This window comes from Zingiber officinale, chromosome 4B, assembly GCF_018446385.1.
Source record: "Zingiber officinale cultivar Zhangliang chromosome 4B, Zo_v1.1, whole genome shotgun sequence".
Classification (NCBI taxonomy): domain Eukaryota; kingdom Viridiplantae; phylum Streptophyta; class Magnoliopsida; order Zingiberales; family Zingiberaceae; genus Zingiber; species Zingiber officinale.
In genome coordinates this window covers 117,699,465-117,719,699 of record NC_055993.1, presented here as the reverse complement: position 1 = coordinate 117,719,699, position 20,235 = coordinate 117,699,465, and the positions used below count along the sequence as shown (strand labels likewise).

The 20,235-nt window shown below is 36.0% G+C and overlaps 1 protein-coding gene across 9 annotated transcripts; it reads left to right on the top strand.

Annotated features, from left to right (window-relative positions):
- The first annotated feature begins 716 nt into the window (after positions 1-716).
- LOC121976182 (putative disease resistance protein RGA4) lies at positions 717-16,805 on the top strand. Of its 9 annotated transcripts, none has more exons than XR_006110563.1 (3): positions 717-4,163; positions 5,795-6,294; positions 6,394-6,866. XR_006110563.1 is itself a non-coding variant. In XM_042528232.1 (3 exons), exons 1-2 carry the CDS (start codon positions 836-838, stop codon positions 6,255-6,257), a joined length of 3,351 nt encoding a protein of 1,116 aa, XP_042384166.1. In that variant the 5' UTR covers positions 717-835; the 3' UTR covers positions 6,258-6,294; positions 6,394-6,864. The 9 variants fall into 9 exon arrangements, 8 of the variants coding, with proteins under 8 accessions (XP_042384166.1, XP_042384168.1, XP_042384167.1 ...); XM_042528232.1 differs by having other exon boundaries at positions 6,235-6,294; positions 6,394-6,864; XM_042528237.1 differs by lacking the exons at positions 5,795-6,294; positions 6,394-6,866 and adding exons at positions 10,290-12,097; positions 16,682-16,805 and having other exon boundaries at positions 4,008-4,163.
- The last annotated feature ends 3,430 nt before the right edge of the window (positions 16,806-20,235 follow it).

The window sequence follows — 20,235 nt, the reverse complement described above, 5'->3', positions numbered from 1 at the left end:
TGGAACGAATTGACAGAGATATTAGGAACGAACGTATTCATTTTTTACTACCATGTTATCATTTTTATGAATTTTTAATGTTAGATTTCCTTGGACTTAAAAATACAGAGGTTGTTAACTTTTATATTCATTCAAAGCTTCATATTAATAATTATCTTTTGTTTGAGCACAACCTCAAATTCATCCGAAGCTTATCGGACAAGGGCAGCAAGTCCATATCGATCTATCGGCAGCACTATTGGGTCTATATAAGACTAAGGGAGTGCTTGGTTGGAGGGAATAAGAGTGAGGAATGGGAAAGGGATTGAAAGTTAGTGTTTGGAATATTAATGTTTGGAATGGGAATGATGGGGTCCACGGATTCAAACCCCCAAATATGGGATTTGACCATTACCAAGTAAAATGAGGGGAATGGGAATGGTGGGGTCCACGGATTCAAAACTCCTCATTCCCATTCTTACTTCAATGAATCTCATTCCTAATCCTATTCCCTTCCCCAAACCAAGCACCCCCTAAGCTACTCAATACTATTTACACTTCTAGTTATGATGGTATTATTTAATCCGTTTAAACTAAAATATAATTTTTTTAATAGATCTCTTAGAAATCTAATGGTACCTTAAATAATTACATGATGGTGTTTATTAAAAATAAATAAAATATTACATTAATTACAGATATTTTAAGAACGGAATTGGAAATTTGTGACCAATGTTTTTTTCTCGAAGAAGTCGTCGCCCTGCAGAAGGACTGTTTCTCTTCTCTTCCAAGCTATTAATTGTTGTTAGCCAGATCCACACCAAACAACTTCTGCATCCTTCATAGATCCGGAGCTATGGAAGGAGCTTTGGTAGCTGCCGCGGCTCGCCTCATGTTCGATAAGGTGACGGCTCTCCTCCAAGTCGACGAGAAACTCAAGACAATAACTGGTACCAAAAGGAAGATGGAGAAGCTCAAGGAGTTGTCCACGATCATTGACATGGTGATCCGAGACATCGAGTGCCGCCCTTTTATCGATGATGCTGTGAAGGACATGCTGAAGAAGCTCAAATACTTGGCCTATGACCTCGAGGATGTTGTGGATTACTATGACACCAAAGTCTTGCAGAAGAAGCAGAGATCAAAAACTTCTTTAAGGCCGGTGCGTGATTTCTTCTCTTTTGATAATCAAGTTGTGTTTAAGAGTAGGGTAGGTGGCATGATAAAAGCTATAACAGAAAGTCTGGATTCTATTTTGCTGCAAAAGTCCATTCTTCTCAATTTGCCCCAAAGCAGTATCCGCATGTCGGAACCAAGTCTCTGCAGAGAGACCCACTCCTGTAATAGCTTTGTTGTTATAGGGAGAGAACCAGAGAAGAATAAGATTGTCGACATGTTAACAAAGGATGATGATGATGAAAGCAACCATGGCACAGTGAAGGTCATCGCCATCGTTGGGATGGGTGGCCTAGGGAAGACTTCACTTGCTCAGCTTGTTTACAATGATGCGAGGGTGCAAAACCATTTCGCAAGTTTGACAATGTGGAAAGTTGTTGGGGCAGAATTTAATCCCACTAAGATAATGAAGTCTGTTTTAGAACTAGCTACTGGTGCATCAGTCAACATCTCAGAAATAGATTTAGTGAAACAGAAGCTAGAAAAAGCATTATCTAGGAAGAAATTTCTGCTCGTTCTTGATGATGTGTGGAACGAGGATGAGTTACAATGGGGTGTACTGAAAGCAGCCTTAACATGTGGGGCGAGAGGAAGCAAAATTTTGGTGACAACCCGTAGCCAACAAGTCTCTTTAATTATGGGCTCATCCAATACCACCCACCAAATACAACAGTTGTCCAGAGATGATTGTCTGTCCTTGTTTCAACAATTTGCATTTGGAGATCAAGCAGTCGATCAAAACTTGATGAAAATTGGTGCAAAGATTGTTGAGAAATGTGGCGGTGTTCCCTTAGCTGCCATATCTCTTGGTAGCATGCTTCGTAGCACTCGAGATGAAACTTACTGGTCCTCGGTATTGAATAGTGAAATATGGAGGCTGGGAAATCAGGAAGATAAAGTGTTAGCTGTATTAAAGTTGAGCTATGACACTCTCCATCCATGGTCAAAGAAGTGTTTTTCATTTGCTTCCCTAATCCCAAAAAATTATAGGATGGCAAAGGATTTACTGATAAAACTGTGGATAGCAAATGGTTTTGTGCGTTCAGAAGGAAATTTTGATGCTGAAACAAATGGCAACCATGTCTTTAATGATCTAGTAATGCGGTCATTCTTAATTCTCTTTACACCTTACTATGATTATTATTCTGATAGTCATGTAACCGAGTGCACAATGCATGATTTGATGCATGATCTAGCACGATCAGTATCTGCAGATGTATATTGGAATTCTGATGAAGACTCAGTGGAAGATATTGGAAAACGAATATATCATTTGCAAATATATGAAAGAAAGTTTCCAAACATGACTCGAGTGGTCTTAGACAAGAAACCATTGCACTTGCGCACCTTTATGTCCTTTACGCCCCCCCTATATATATTACGTTCGAGAAGGATCAATCAGCTTGAAGTCATCTCAGAATTGAAATTTTTGCGGGCATTAGATTTAAATAACGGTGGCATCAAGGAGGTGCCAACATCAATAGGAAATCTGATACATTTGAGGTACCTCAACTTATCCCGTAATTATATTGAAGTTCTACCCGACTCCATAACCCTTCTCCCCAATTTACAGTATCTAAATCTCAGTTTCAATTACACACTTCGAGAGCTACCAAAAGAGTTGGGGAATATTCAAAACCTTAGGGATCTCAGTATTTTGGAAAGTGATTCTGAATTGACACACATGCCCTGTGGATTATCTCGACTAACTAATCTTGGAAGTTTACCTCTCTTTATTGCCGGTGACAAAATTGGTGCATGCTCAATTATAGAGCTTGTGGATTTGAAGCTTTATGGAAAAATGAAAATTGAGTTTTCTAAAAATTTTAAGAATTATTCTTGTGGTGGAAGAAAAATCTTGAAGAATAAAGTTCTCAATGAACTATGCCTAGAGTTTAATGGTTCAGAAATATATGACAAGGACATGTTGGATGATCTTTGTCCCAATACGAGCTTAAAGAAGTTGAGCATATTTAATTATAGGAGCCCACAATTTCCAACATGGCTGATAGAGTTACAACTGCCAAATTTGGTTGAAGTTAGACTTGAAAACTGTCGTGATTGTGAGCATATTCCTCCGCTAGGAAATCTACAGAAGTTGCAGATGTACAATTGTCTGGAATTGAAATGTATGCCGAGGCTTCCTAGAATCCAAGAGCTTAGTATATCATACTGCAGCGGAAGCCTACTCTCATGTGTTGAAAGGCTAACTTCTCTTTCTGTTCTCAAAGTGGATGGTTTCAATGGCATGACATCTCTTCCAAGTGGTTGCATCAGAAACCTGACATCCTTGACGGAATTACAAATTTCAAACTGCGGACAACTCCAATCTCTTCCTGGGGATGAAATGCAGTACCTAAAAATGCTTCGTTCATTGACCATTCAAATGTGTGATAATTTGACATCCTTCCCGTCGGAAGTGGGGCGTCTCAGTTCTCTTTGTTTTCTACGAATCTCAGAATGTACAAATATAATATTGCAGCCAGAAGAACTCGCACAAATCTTGAATCCAGTGCATGAGTTCGATATAGAGATTTGTGGCAACAAAGTCAATTTACGTGGGCAACTGCAATACTTACACACGCTCCAAAACTTGTCTCTACATGGTTCACATGTTACCAATAATTACACGTTTGGGTGTGAAATCCGAAAATTAAGTATTTGTTGCTGTGATGAATTGGAGTCGTTGATGACAGTTGAACCTGCAAGCAGTACTGTGCTAGAACAACTATATATAGATGGAATTTCCAATCTCATGGCCTTGCCTGACTGGCTGCAACATCTCAATTCTCTTCGTTTTCTATTAATTGAAGACTGCCCACGGTTAGAAAGGGTGCCGAGGGGCTTGAAGAATCTACATATGTTGGAATATTTGAGGATTGTTGGTTGCCCACAGCTGGAAAGTAGATGCGAAAGGGAGACAGGCGAAGATTGGCCGATCATCTCACATGTTCCACATACGTGTTTATATTTAATAGACATCTCAGATTCCGGATATGGTTGGAAAGGTCAGTTAGAAAATCATTTTAGTTGAATAAAATAACATAAGATCATTATATGTATTTCTATAGTTGCATAGTTAAACTGCTTCTTTGTTGGGATAGAACATGATTTCTTTTTCTCTTCTAAAAGATGTTCAATCCTATCACATACTCATTTTCAAATTATATGATCACTACTAGAAAAAATACATAATACAATATATCTTAAATTATAAATTTAATGTCTCAAAATATTTTTGAGACATTGCTGAGACGGTAATATAACCATCTACAATACAAACGTCTAAAAAAAAATATTGAGACAATTATACTGTCTCAAATGCTATTTAAGACAGTGATAAAACGATTGTTCAATTGTATCAAAAGTATTTAAGACAATTTTTTTTTGTCTCAAATACTATATCTTATTTTGTGAAAAAACTAGAGATACTGAATAGAGATAGTAATGTGCCGTCTCAAATACAAGTGAAGACAGTAAATTACTGTCACTAATATTTTGACTTGTTAGATGCACCATTTGTGACTAAAATTAATAATCTTAAAAGAACATTTACTATAAAATTTCAAAACAAAAGGAAAAACTCTCTTTATAAATTAAAAGTGATATACATAATATAAAATTCTAATATATTTTAAAGTACAAGTCAAGATTTCATGCCAACATTCATCCAATAATAGAAATGTCTACATATCCATCATTAATTTGATAAGAAAAAAACTACTATTCACATGAAAGTTACATAAAAGAAAGCCTAAACAACTCCTTATGATCTGGAGATAACTTCTATAATCATTCTTCATCAAAATCCTGAACATAAAAAAAAACTCTTATTAGAGGTAAGGATGATTTATAATATATAATGTTCAGAAAAATCAATAAACAGAATTTTTCAATAAGAAATCTCATCATTTAACACATAATTCTCTTTTTTACAACTACGTATATAAACAACATAGACAACCTAAAGTTAAATTAATTTTTAAACGCCACAAACATCCCCAAGTTGAGATTACATGACTAAACATATATACTATTCAGAAAAATCAATAAACATAACTTTTCAATAAGAAATTTCATCATCTAACACATAACCTTTTTTCTTGCAACTATGTATATAAATAACACAAACATGCCCAAGTTAAACAAACTTCTTCATCTCATAATAAGAAATGATGGTTCATGTGTTTGTTAATATCTTTGTGTCTTTCAAGTTGTTGCACCTGTAAAATAGATTTATCTACAACATAAAAATATGTACACTACATCGCCAAAATTGTTAATAAAACCAAAAAAATTCTTCTAAAAACAACTACCAATGAACCTGTTGGTTACCCAATCCTTGTATATGTGAAAAGTATTATCTGCAACCTAAATAAAAAATAGTGTACGTATTACAAAACTATCAAAAATCATCATAAAAATCAACTATTTAAATAAAGTCAAGATACCTTTTAATTACTAAATTCACTGGATTCCATATGAAGATGAGTCAATGAAGATTCATGATTCTCTAACTTTGATTGAAGTGCATCTATTTGGGACTTTATTTGATTTAGAATAGGAGTCACTACTTTCATATACTCTGCTATAGCTTTCTCCGTAGCCATTTTAATTAACTCATTTGAATGTTCATTAGATAACAAGAGGTGAGTATGCATGTCAGAAGGACTAGGACCTAAACTCATAGTGCGAACATAACCATGACTTTCATTGGATAACAAGGGGTGAGTACGTTGATAACATTGCTTCAATCTAATAATATATTTCCAAAGATACATACATTTTGATGCATAAAAAGAACAATTCTAATAATTATAGTCAGATTTCTAGTTCTTCCATCATTTTTATTCAAAAAACAATGAGATATTCTGATAGTGCTGATTTATCTCTATTTGCTTATTGGATAATTCCCAATGGTATGGATAATGTGTCAAGGTGTCCTATGCAAAAGCTATTAATGTTTTCAAGTATTCAATATGCAAATAATAAATGGCAGTCTCGTTTAGAATGCTCAAGAAATGTACTAGTATCCAAAATGTAAGAAAAAAAATCTTTGATGTATGTTTTATAGTGTAGATCAATGTGTTAGAGAAGTGTGATTGAGGCTACCTACACTTTATAAACAAAATTCAAGAGGTCAGTTAAGATACCTTTATAAATTTCAGCATCACTTCAGCTTTGACATTAACTTCTCATATTCCGCATCTGGGCCATGCGTTGTCATTTGTTCTGCAGAGGAGACAGGCTTAGGTGACACGGTGCTAGTGGCCCATGGTACATTTCCAAGGCTCTGTGTGCGATTAAAACCGTGAGGTGGCACAGGTGGTGGAACAGGAGCATAATAAGGCGCATAGCCATAAGCTTCCGGAGCAAATGAAGGCGGCGGTGGCATAGGCAACGGTGGAAGCGGCGTCGGTGGTTTAGGGTTTAGGCACATGAGAAAACGAGACGACAAAGATGAGGATGTTAATAGAAATTTAGAACTTAAAACTTAGGGGGTGTTTGGTAGATGAATTTAGAAATGAGGTAATGAAATGATAGTAAAAGATAGTGTTTGGATTGTAGGTTCGAGAATGATAATTTGGGAATGATTTTTAAATTTATGAGAATCAACCAAACTCATATAACTAAGTGTGTTTCATTTACATTCACATTCCATCTTACTATCAAACCCATACTCATAGTCATTCTCATCATTTAACGAAATGCCACCTTAGTTTTTATAAAGATTTTTTAAAAAAAATATATAATCATTTAAAAAAATAATAAAAAATTATTTTAATTTTTTAAAAAAATTAAAAGAAACTCTATATGATCATATAAATTTATTTTCTTATTATATATATAATAAATTTATTATTTATTGTTTAGGCCTATCCTCAAAAGATTAGTACATCATTAAATATTTAATATATATTATTTTCATAATTCTTAAATTATCAATAGTCTAACACAAATTATAAATTAAAAACATTCATGAAATTAAATTAAATTTATAAATACATTTTTCTATGCTATTATTTTATGTGTATATATATACGTTTTATGACTGTTCCTTAAAATGATATTGGAACTAGAATGGTAGAATCCGTAACGGTTATCGCGATCGTTCTGACAAACCATATTTAAGATAATTTGAGACAAATACTTTTTTATCGTTTTATTTGAACGTCTTATATAATTATATTTTTAACCATCTTTATTATGTGTCTTAGTTGAATTTGAGACAACATCTAAAATATCGTATTAAATTCCATGTCAAATTTTGAGATATCTATTATTAATGTTTTAATTATTTAGTATTTGAGATGAATTTTATCACTGTTTAAAAATTTTTGTCTCAAAAATCTAATTTTATAGTAGTGGGACTAGAATATATATATATATATATAAGGGAAAATATATATAAGGGAAAATAGAGGGAAAATATATATAAGGGAAAATAGGGAGGAAAATAGAGGCACTCTGACTTGAGCAACAGAGTGCCTGCGCCAATATATATATATATATATATATATATATATATATATATATATATATATATAAGGGAAAATATATATAAGGGAAAATAGGGAGGAAAATAGAGGACTTGAGCAACAGAGTGCCTGCGCCACTGCTATTGATTGAAAGAAGACTTTTAACTAGAGGGAAAATAACTCCTTGACACCTTTTTCCTCCCTGTGCATACTAAAGAGAGAGCAAAGGGAACGTTAGAACTAGAATCAGGGAGTGAATCTCTGGCGCAGGCACTCTGTTGCTCAAGTCAGTCTGGTAGCCGAGCAAAAAATAAAAAAGATGAACAGTAGATGCCTCTGCGTGATGAAGTCTGTAAAAATATATAGCGTACCTCACCCATAGAGAAGACCTTTTTTTTATAATATCTCAAATAACCTTCGCAATAATGAGATAGCAAGAAATATTTATTGTCAAAGGATGTTGCATTACAAAAAATACAGTTTTCTGGGACGAATTCTGGGACGAATATATTAAAAAAATTCGTTGCAAAATTTTTTGGGATGAATTATGTGAGAAAAAGTTTTCGTCCCAAACCTCTTGTTGCCAACTTTTGGAACGAATATTTTTTTGTTGCAAAATTGGCAACGAATTTGGATATGAAATTGGCGACGAATAATATTTTTGTCCCCAAATTTGTCGCCAAATTTGCAATTAAAACTCTATTCGTGGCAATATTGTATACAATTTTGGAATGAATATTTGTTTTGTTGCAAACTTAGCAACGAATTTGGGGATGAATTCAATGATGAATTATTTTTTTTATTGCCAAGTTTGTCCCTAATTTGGCGACAAAATTTGGCAACGAATTAGATTTTCGTTGCCAAATTCGTCGCTAATTTTCATCAAACCTTTGCAACAAATATTATTCTTGTTGCAAAATTTGCGACGAATTTGGCAATGAAAATACTAATTTAATTTGCAACAAATAAATTTTTGTCCCATATTTCGTCCTAGATTCTGGGATGAATCTATGTATTCGTCCCAGAATCTGGGACGAATCTTGGATTCGTCCCAAAATCTGTGACGAAATTTGGAACGAAAATGATTTTGTCGCGAAATTATCGATGTACATTATTTACGATAAGTTGGTGACAAATTATTTTCGTTGTCAAATTTGTCCCTAAATCAAAAAAAATTTCCAGAAACAATTTATTTCTACAATTTAATCAATACATACATATATACAAGAAATTTAAATAACACATTATATACATTCAACACATCCTAATTAACATGATCACATCCTATTTCACATACATATATTAATAATTGAAATCAAATCATAATACAACAAATTCAAAGGTCTCAACAAGTCATACAAGATCTTTCTTTTTCAAGCTATTCCAAAATATTATACAAGCTCTATGGAGGCGCCTCGGGTACTGTTCATCCGAGGCAAAACTTGCTCTTTGGTCCCTGCAAGATACATTAGTCCACAAAATAATATCATATCCTGCAAAACAAAGTTAATACATTATAAACATGATAACTGAAGTATCTGACATTCTCCAGACTGTCCGGTTCTAACTTCAGATTTTTGACCGGAAACCCTAGCTCGAACCGACGCCTACTATTCCCTCAGCGGGGAACGCGTCCTCACTTACTCCACTTAGGAGAGTATACCTGTTGCCAGTCTGGTCCTCTAGATCGACTGGACTTTTGCTCAATGCCCGAGTCTTTCAGGTCTTTCTGTTGGATGCCCGCTCCACGACCCGCCCAGACTTTCCACCCGATTTGCGACACCGAGATTTTCACCTAGAGTTTCCGACTCTAGGACTTTTACCCAAAAATCTCGACCCGCCAAGGCTTTCCGCCTAGGGTTACCACCCCTAGGACCTAGGGTTACCACCCCCTAGGGTTTTCCCTTTGCCTAACCGCAACTAGGACTTTTCTTCACCTAGGGTTACCGCTCCCTAGGAGTTTTCACCTGCCTAACCACAGTTAGAGCTTTTGCCTAAGTACACTTAGGATTTTTCCTGCAAACTCATTCACACATGTTAGATAACAAGACAACTTAACTTTGAACCCTTTGACATAATTAAAACACAGGTTCGATCGTCGGATGCTTCCCGCACCAACAATCTCCCCCTTTTTGATTATGACAACACAGTTCAAGGTTAAGTAAAAATATAACAAACAATAAAGAAATTTTAAACACGAGCATGAATGTAACTTATGTTATGCTCCCCCTTTCATTTTGTTTAAATTCTTAATTTGCTTAACTTTAACGTTTCTCTCCCCCTTTGACATAAATCAAAAAGAAAGAGTAGAGACAAAAAATAGAAAAATACTCTATATAATTCTAAGCTCCTCCTGAAGAGTAGAACTTTAGCTAAATTTAGCTTTGAAAATACTTAGCTAATTTAAAAATGCTTTGAAAAGTATTTAATTTTTCCAACAAAAACTTAGATAAATATAAGTTTTGAAACTTTTATATCTTTTTTGAAAAACAAACTTAGCTCAATTTTCATCTTTAAAATAGTTGTGTTGATAAAACACCTTGTTAAATAGCTAAGTTTAGAAAATATTTTAATTAAATTTAATGTTTAATTTTAAAATTACTTAGTTAAAAACTTAGCTGAAAGGGAGTTTAATAAACACTTAATAAACACTAGGTAGGTGCCGCGTCTCGCTTCATGGTCGATAAGGTGGCAGATCTCCTCCAAGTCGACGAGAAACTCAAGACAATAACTGGTACCAAAAGGAAGATGGAGAAGCTCAAGGAGTTGTCCACGATCATTGACATGGTGATCCAAGACATCGAGTCCCGCCCTTTTATCCATGATGCTGTGAAGGACTTGCTGAAGAAGCTCAAATACTTGGCCTACGATCTCGAGGATGTTGTGGATTACTATGACACCAAAGTCTTCCAGAAGAAGCAGAGATCAAAAGCTTTTTTAAGGCCGGTGAGTGATTTCTTCTCTGCTGATAATCAAGTTGCGTTTAAGAGTAGGGTAGGTGGCATGATAAAAGCTATAACAGAAAGTCTGGATTCCATTTTGTTGCAAAAGTCCATTCTTTCCAATTTGCTACAAGGTACTATCCCCGCGTCGGAACCAAGTCCCTACAGAGACACCTTCTCCAGCAATAGTTTGGTTGTTATAGGGAGAGAATCAGAGAAGAATGAGATTGTCGACATGTTAACAAAGGATGATGATGATGATGATGAAAGCAACCATGGCACAGTGAAGGTCATCGCCATCGTTGGGATGGGTGGCATGGGGAAGACTGCACTTGCTCAGCTTGTTTACAATGATGCGAGGGTGCAAGACCATTTTGCAAGATCGAAAATGTACTGGAAAGTTGTTGGGACCGAATTTGATCCTGCAAAGATTATGAAGTCTGTTTTAGAACTGGCTACTGGTGCATCAGACAACATCTCAGAAATAGAGTTAGTGAAGCAGAAGCTGAAAAAAGAATTGTCTGGGAAGAGATTTCTGCTCGTGCTGGATGATGTATGGAATGATAATCAATCAAAGTGGAATGTACTGAAAGCAGCCTTAACATGTGGGGCGAGAGGAAGCAAAATTTTGGTGACAACCCGTAGCCAACAGGTCTCTTCAATTATGGGCTCATCCAATACTACCCACCAAATACAACAGCTGTCCAGAGATGATTGTCTGTCCTTGTTTCAACAATTTGCATTTGGAGATCAAGTAGTCGATCAAAACTTGATGGAAATTGGTGGAAAGATTGTTGAGAAATGTGGCGGCGTTCCCTTGGCTGCCATATCTCTTGGTAGCATGCTCCGTAGCACTCGAGAGGAAACTTACTGGTCCTCGGTATTGAACAGTGAAATATGGAAGCTGAGAAATGAGGAAGATAAAGTGTTAGCTGTATTAAAGTTGAGCTATGACACTCTCCATCCATGGTCAAAGAAGTGTTTTGCATTTACTTCCCTATTCCCAAAAAATGAAAGGATGGCAAAGGATGAACTGATAAAACTGTGGATAGCAAATGGTTTCGTACGTTCCCAAGGAAATTTTGATGCTGAAACAAATGGCAACTATGTCTTTGATGATCTAGTAATGGGGTCATTCTTAATTCTCTTAGCACCTTACAATGATTATCATTCTGATAGTCATGTAACCGAGTGCACGATGCATGATTTGATGCATGATCTAGCACGATCAGTATCTGCAGATGTATATTGGAATTCTGATGAAGACTCAGTGGAAGATATTGGAAAACGAACATATCATTTGCAAATATATGAAGGAAAGTTACCAAACATGACTCGGGTGGTCTTAGACAAGAAACCATTGTACTTGCGCACCTTTATGCCCCTATATGTATTTTCATCTTGGAGAAGGATCAATCTGTTTGAAGTCTTCTCGGAACTGAAATTTTTACGGGCGTTAGATTTAACTGGCGGTGGCATCAGCGAGGTGCCAACAGCAATAGGAAATCTGATACATTTGAGGTACCTCAACTTATCTAAGAACAATATTGAAATTCTACCTGAATCCATAACCCTTCTCTCCAATTTACAGTATCTCAATCTCAGTTTCAATAGCAGACTTCGAGAGCTACCAAAAGAGTTAGGGAATATGCAAAACCTTCGGGATCTTGATATTTTACCAAAGTATTCTATATTGACACACATGCCCTGTGGATCATCTCGACTGACTAATCTTCTAAGTTTACCTCTCTTTATTGCCAGTGACAAAGCTAGCACATGCTCAATTACAGAGCTTGAGAATTTGAAGCTTCGTGGGAAAATGATAATTAGATTTTCTGAAGATTTTAAGAAATATTCTTGTGGTGGAAGAAAAATCTTGAAGAATAAAAATCTTACTGAACTAGGGCTAATGTTTAATGGTTAAAAAAGATACGACAAAGACATGTTGGATGATCTTTGCCCCAACACGAGCTTAAAGTGTTGGTTGCTACTCGGAAAATCTAAATGTTCCACTGTACAAAATTTTGTACAAAGGTCTGAACCTTTTCCTAGCTACCATGTGTTCTTTTAAATTAAATTTTGGATCGCCTGCGGAACTTAACACGTTTGATCCAAAACTTAATCTATTTGTTCTTTTAAGTTATGACTTGGATCTCCTGCGGAACTTAACATGTTCGATCCAAATCACCTTAAGTTATTAATTCCATTAAATATTAATTTCCATAATTGGTTCCCAGTACTAACGTGGCGAGGCACACGACCTTCTTGGATATGGGAGCAACCACCACCGACTAGACAAAACCTTTTATAGAAATCTAATATTTAATTTCCTAAAATAACTTTACGTTAACCGAAAAGAACAATCAAATCACAAGGAAAAGAAAAAATAAAAGAACACAACATCGAAAAACATATTCAAAATTCTAGAACGTAAGCCTCTTGTATTTGGTATTATTTCCATAAATAACTAGCATGATGCGGAAAGAAAAATTACTAGTTATACCTTGTAGAAAAACCTCTTGATCTTCTATCGTATTCCTCTTCTAACCTCGGACGTTGTGTGGGCAACGATCTTCCGAGATGAGAAATCACCAACCACCTTCTTCTTCCTTACAAGTTTCGGCCATCAAAACTTCTCCTAGGATGAAGAGGTTCGGCCACCACCACTATGCTCCAAGGGATGCTAGAAAAGAGGCTTCTTTTCTCTCCTTCTTCTCCTTCTTAGATCCGGCCACCAAAGATATCTCCACCATGAGAAGCTTTCGGCCACACAAAGGAGAGGAGAGGAAAGAAAGGGCCGGCCACACCCAAGGAGAAAAGAGAGGAAAAATAGAATAGAGTCGTTCACCTTGAAGCCTCCTCTACCCCCTCTTTTATAATCCTTGGTCTTGGCAAATAAGGAAAATTTAATAAAAACTTCCTTAATTCTTTTGCCATTGAAAAGGAAAATTTATTTAATTAAAATAATTTTCTCTTTTCAAATTATAATGGCCGGCCACTCTTCTCCCCAAAACAAGGAGAGTTTTAATTAAAACAAAATTTAAACTTCCTAATTTGTTTCTAGAAATTTATAAAAATTTCTCCAATAATTTTAATCCCTTCATGATTGGTTAATAAAAGAAATTTTATAAATTAAAATCTTTCTTTTAAACATGTGGATAATTTCTAAAAAGGAAAGTTATCTCTAAAATTAAAATCTCCTTTCAATCTACAAATAAGGAAAGATATTAAATCTTTTCTTAATCTTTTGTAGAAACTAATAAAAGAGAATTTTTAATTTTTAAACTTTCCTTTAAATCATGAATATAATTAAAAGGAAAGTTTTTACCAAAATTAAAATCAACCTTTTAATCTACAAATAAGGAAAGAGATTTTAACTCTTCTCTTAATCTTTTGTAGAATCTTATAAAAGGAAGGATTTAAATTTTTAAACTCTCTTTTAAATTATATTATCCACATAAGAAAAATTTTAAAATTAAAATTCCGTTTTATTTTAAGAGGACCGGCCACATGAATTCACCCATGAACATACCCATGGCCGGCCCTAGCTTGGTCTCCAAGCTAGCTTGGCCGGCCCCTATAGGATGGGTAAGAAGGTGGGTATAGGTGGGTATAGTACTCTATAATTAAGAGGCTATGATAGGGACCGAGAGGAGGAATTGGTTTTGGTCTCCCGATAAAATTAAGCATCCCGTGTTCGCCCCGAACACACAACTTAATTTTATCAATAATAATTCATTCCACTAGAGAATTATTATTGAACTACCGCACCAATCCCAAATTACATTTTGGGCTCCTTCTTATCATGAGTGTGTTAGTCTCCGTGTTTAAGATAACAAATGTCCACTAATTAAGTAAGTTCTTGACAACTCACTTAATTAATATCTAGCTCCAAGAGTAGTACCACTCAACTTCATCGTCATGTCGGACTAAGTCCACCTGCAGGGTTTAACATGACAATCCTTATGAGCTCCTCTTGGGGACATTCTCAACCTAGATCACTAGGACACAGTTTCCTTCTATAATCAACAACACACACTATAAGTGATATCATTTCCCAACTTATCGGGCTTATTGATTCATCGAACTAAATCTCACCCATTGATAAATTAAAGAAATAAATATCAAATATATGTGCTTGTTATTATATTAGGATTAAGAGCACACACTTTCATAATAACTGAGGTCTTTGTTTCTTTATAAAGTCAGTATAAAAGAAACGACCTCTAATGGTCCTACTCAATACACTCTAAGTGTACTAGTATAATTATATAGTTAAGATAAACTAATACCTAATTACACTACGACCTTCCAATGATTTGTTCCTTTCCATTATGGTCGTGAGCTACTGTTTATAATTTTTAAGGTACTGATAACATGATCCTCTGTGTGTGACACCACACACCATGTTATCTACAATATAAATTAATTGAACAACTACATTTATCATAAATGTAAACATTTGACCAATGTGATTCTTATTTCTAGATAAATGTTTATACCAAAAGCTAGGCTTTTAGTATACACTCTAACATAAAGAAGTTAAAGATATGGAATTATGGGAGCCCACAATTTCCAACATGGTTGATAGAGTTACAACTGCCAAATTTGGTTGAAGTTAGCCTTGGCAGATGTCGTGATTGTAAGCATTTTCCTCAATTGGGAAATCTTCAGTTTCTTAAGAAGCTTGAGTTACAATTTATGGATGGCATTACACACCTGGGTACTGTGTTCCATGGTTACGGCGGCGTTCCTTCCCTTCAAGAACTCAGCTTGAATCATATGTATAATTTACAAGAATGGTCAGAGTCTAATGATGTCGATGAGTTGTTATCTTTACTGCAGAAATTGTCGATTGACAATTGTCCCAAATTGAAATATATACCAAGACTTCCTAGAATCCAAGAGCTGGAGATATCATGCTCTAGTGAGAGCATACTCTCATGTATTGGAGGGCTAACTTTTCTCTCTGTTCTCAAAGTGAAGGAGATGCACGACATGACATCTCTTCCAAATGGCTGTATCAGAAACCTCACATCCTTGACAGAATTACAAATTATACAATGCAGACAACTCCAATCTCTTCCTGCATCAGAAATGCTTCGTTCATTAACCATTAAAGAGTGTGATAATTTGGCATCCTTCCCATCGGAAGTGGAGCGCCTCACTTCTCTCTGTTTGCTACACCTCTCATATTGTCCAAGTATCATATTGCAGCTAGAAGAACGCATACAAATCTTGAATTCAATAGATGAGTTCCATATACAGATTTGTGGCAAAGAAATCATTTTACCTGGGCAATTGCAATACTTACACACGTTAAAAAATTTGTCTGGTGTTACCGAATCGAGCTCCGAATAGCTCGTGAACCGTTTGGTTCATTTACATCCCTATTTAAAGTTAGAGCATCTACATCAGTTATCCTATCCAAAGATTTTATTTTAAATTTTAGATAAGGTAGTTAAAAAATCTTTGCATCAGCTATCCTATCTATTCTCTACATTTAGATTTGATAAATAGTGATTTCCTAAATTTAGGGAATAAAACCTCTATCCTAAAAAGTAATAAAAAAAATTGAAGATAATGAAAATTTTAGGATAGTTGATGTAGTTATTAAGTTATTTTTTCTAAATTTTAGATATAGAGATAAGAAAACTGATGTGAAGTGGGTGCTATTTTGTTGAGATACAAGATGATTTCTTTTTCTTTTCTAAAAGAGTTTATTTTTTTATTTAATTTAGCTAATTATTGAAAAATGATAGTGTTCCAACTCATCCACTTTATACTAACCTTGATATGCTAATTTACAAGAGCAGGTTGTTCGGTCCCATCGTATACTCATTTTCAAAATGAAAAAATAATCACTTTAATTAGAATTCTTAATTACGAAATATATATATATATATATAGCACACCATATGCTTTGTTGGTAGCAATGGCTTATAAGCAACACAAATATATTTGTAATTCAAATGCCATAATACTGATTGGAGTATTTTTAAAATAACTGGTAAGATGATAAACATCAATTGAATTATATGTATAGTGTTGTTACCATCCTTTTTAATAACATTGAATTATTTTCCTTTAATCTCTTGATTGTAGGATGAAAGTCGAGGGAGGAGGCTGAGCATGAGATCATAATTGTTATTTAAAGTTGTATCTATCATGTCTTTTGAAGTTGTTCGCATATATGTGATTTATTGTATATCACACTACCATAAGTACCATTTATTTTGTTCTTGGATATATAATGATATGCAATAAATAAACAATTTGATATTGAGTGACAGTTGTAATATAAGCTTATCTTTAAATTTTTTTGTTATTGAGATTCTTGATACATCATGATGTACATCGAAAAATGAAAAAAAAATTATTTCATCTAAAATCTTAAAAATTTATTGGTTAATATATTTTAAAATAGTTGTATGTGAGTAATCTTTTAATTTTTGTTGAGTAGTTATGTTTTTTTAATTTTTTTTTTTCATGCTTATTATTATCCAACTGAAGTAGTACTTAAAATTTTATATTGAATGTTATGTTTAAAAGAACAGCCTATATCACTCTATTGTAACTAGCTCTTAGAATAATAAAACAAAGCTAAAATTTAAGCTCATTAATAATAATAGATGATTATATATATATTTTTAAAATCTAGTTTTTGTTATAAACTTATTTCATGAAATCTATCAAAATCAATCAATAGATTCAACTGCGGTTAGTCAACTTGAACTTGTCACTATAAGAAAATAAGACTATAAAATTTTAAGATAAAATTAAAATCTATTTTAAATTTTAATAAATTAGAGGCGGATTTATTATGAAATTAATAATATATTTCACTTAAAGAAAATATAATATATATAAAAAAATTGAGACGGAATTTAAAATAAAGTAGAGATAAATTTATAAATATATTTTTATAAATAAAAATATATATAGGATGGTCATCACCGACGATTTATTCACTCCAATTTTCTCTATCACTCAAATAGTTTTGAACATTAATAGTGAATAGTTAATGCAGATCGCTTTATAAAACATTACTTTAATTAGAATATAGTTGTGCAATGCAATTCAAAGTTTATCTTTGTAGGCTTTTTGTCTGTCATGTATTAAAAAAATAACGTATGTTTTTTTCATATTCAAAAATTCACTAGTGCTTTTTTAAAAATATAAAATATATCATTTTTAACAATTGAATTTTATATAAATAAACAATTAAATGTATGTGATCCACTAATGATATGGGGTCTTTGGTGAGTGAAAATAAGGAAGATCAGCTGACGTGGAAGATAAAGATAAGTGGGATAGCCTAATCCGTCGAACGGACTATGCAGTGGGGAGCGGACCATTTATGGCCGAACGAGCCGATTACAGCCGAGCGAATAGTGATAGCTACGTGGACAAGTAAGTCGGGCACTGGCCGGGTAAAATGGCTCTCTTATAACAAAGAGAAATAAGCAACAGCTGGTTTTGCCGATCAGGCTTTGCATCTGGTCTGAGCAAGATAATCGCAGACAGTCAAGAAGCAAAGAGAATGACAAGTCGGCAGGTTCTGAGGACACCGCCGAGCAGAGGCAGCTCAGCCGAGCGGATCTCAATCGGTTGCACATGACCCCATCAAGTATCTTTTCATATCCTTTTGGGAATTTGTGTCGCTGACAGCAGGGTATATCCAGCAGACATTCGCACGTTAGAAGCTTCCAGGCTGTCATATCAGAGATATACATGGCTGCTTAAGGTACGATGTCAAGGACACTTTTTGACTTGTCTCTTCCTAGGACACCTAGGAAGGTGTGTCTACGCCTTGAGACACTTGCACGAGCACCAAGTTTATTAGCTACTAGGAAATGTATACGCAACTTCGTCTTCTACATCTACTTGCTATAGTTCCCCATTTATTGAGATCATCGGACACTGACTTGAGCAACGGAAGACCAATGCCGAGAACCCCTTCCCGGCCCGACATTGACTTCTTTATCTTGCAAAGCTACATGGAGTCTTCGTCACGTCAACCGCACAACCATATTCCCAGTATGTCATCTTAGCTAGTTTCGGGCAGGGTCATATTTGGCGTCGTCTGTGGAAAGCTTACTTGAATTTGAAACACTAAGATGAAAGACGTTGGACGACTCACTACGGTGATGTTGACACAAGAGGAGTTCGACATGCTGGTGCAGGCGCGAGCAGCGAAAATGTTAGAGCGGCAGCAAGCAATAGCCGGTCGCCAAGTAAATGAACATGCGGCATCGGCGATAAGCCAACAGGCCAATTGTAGAGATTGAGCAGGAAACGTCGCCACTCGTCGACCGAACAACAAGGCAATCGGCACATTCGGAGATGCACCGGATGCGCCAATGCCCTATCATCAGGTGTTGTTCCACACCCTTTCAGAGAAATAAGGCCGAGTGGATAGGGCCCAAGGATCATTATCAAAGGAAGCACCTGCTTGGGACGAGCACAAGGGCAAAGCCCCAAGGCTCGATGACTCCCTCGAACGGATAAGCATACATTTCTCTCAGGAGATCCTGGACGATCGGTTGTCGTGACACTACGCTCCGCTAACCATCGGAGAATACACGAGGGCAACCAAACCCGAGGATCACCTCATCAAATTTGACAATATGGCTATGCTCTATCAATACTCCGATGAGGTCAAATGCAGAGTGTTTCTTACTACACTCTCCGGATTGGCTCAGAGGTGGTTCAGACGACTGCCGATCGGCCCTATATGTAGCTTTAAAGACTTCCGACCAACGTTCCTATAGCACTTCGAGAGTTTTCGTCGCCATCAAAAGATGAACGTTAATCTGTTCGCGGTCAAGCAGGGGCCCAAGGAGGCACTGCGGGTCTACATCATGAGATTTAATCAGGTAGCTATGAAAGTTCCTTCAACCACGTCGGAGATCCTTGTGAGTGCATTCTCACAAGGACTATTGGAGAGCAAGTTCTTCCGCTCGCTCATCCGGAGGCCTCCAAAGGACTTCAGTTATCTACTAGGACATGCTACCGAGTACATCAATGTAGAGGAGGCCCAAGCAGCTCAGAGGAGGGAACCGATCCCCAAGCAGCTCAAAGGAGGGGACCGATCCCCAAGCCGGCAACCATACAGGAACGTCGAACAACCGATTCAAACCCACTACCAAAAGGCCCCCGAGCGGGACCATCGCAACAAGAACCCCGTACATACGCGGTCAAATATGTGGAAGTCACACGGGGAAGATACAACGAAAGATGACCATGGACGTCACTCTTTTGCTCGATTCATCGGGTGGCGATACACAATACCAGAGATTTTTATAGTCTCAAGTTGAAGGCCCGACGAGCGGCCTTGCCAAGATCGCAACGCCAATCCCTGTCTCTTGACCGTCACCATCATAGGCGATCAAGAAGATGGTGGGAAGAGAGAAGGTCCCCAATCGAAGAACATCGACAACTGACGCAAAGCCAGAGAGTATCAGGTGAGCGGTCGCGAACCTGAACTCAGGAAGAGGAGAACTGCCACAACGCCGCTCGGGGCGACATAGGAATGATCGCAGGAGGCCTGACCGACGGTGACTCTAATCAAGTCCGTAAGTCACATGTTCGATGCCTGGAAATCCACGCCATCAGGTGCAGCAAAGCAGCAACAGCCGGGCCGGAGATCAGTTTCA

Coding starts and splice junctions, on each gene's coding strand:
- LOC121976182 (XM_042528231.1), top strand. CDS start 836: ATGGAAGGAGCTTTGGTAGCTGCCGCGGCTCGCCTCATGTTCGATAAG. Junction 4,164..6,234: donor TTCCGGATATGGTTGGAAAG/GTCAGTTAGAAA, acceptor TTTATAGTGTAG/ATCAATGTGTTAGAGAAGTG.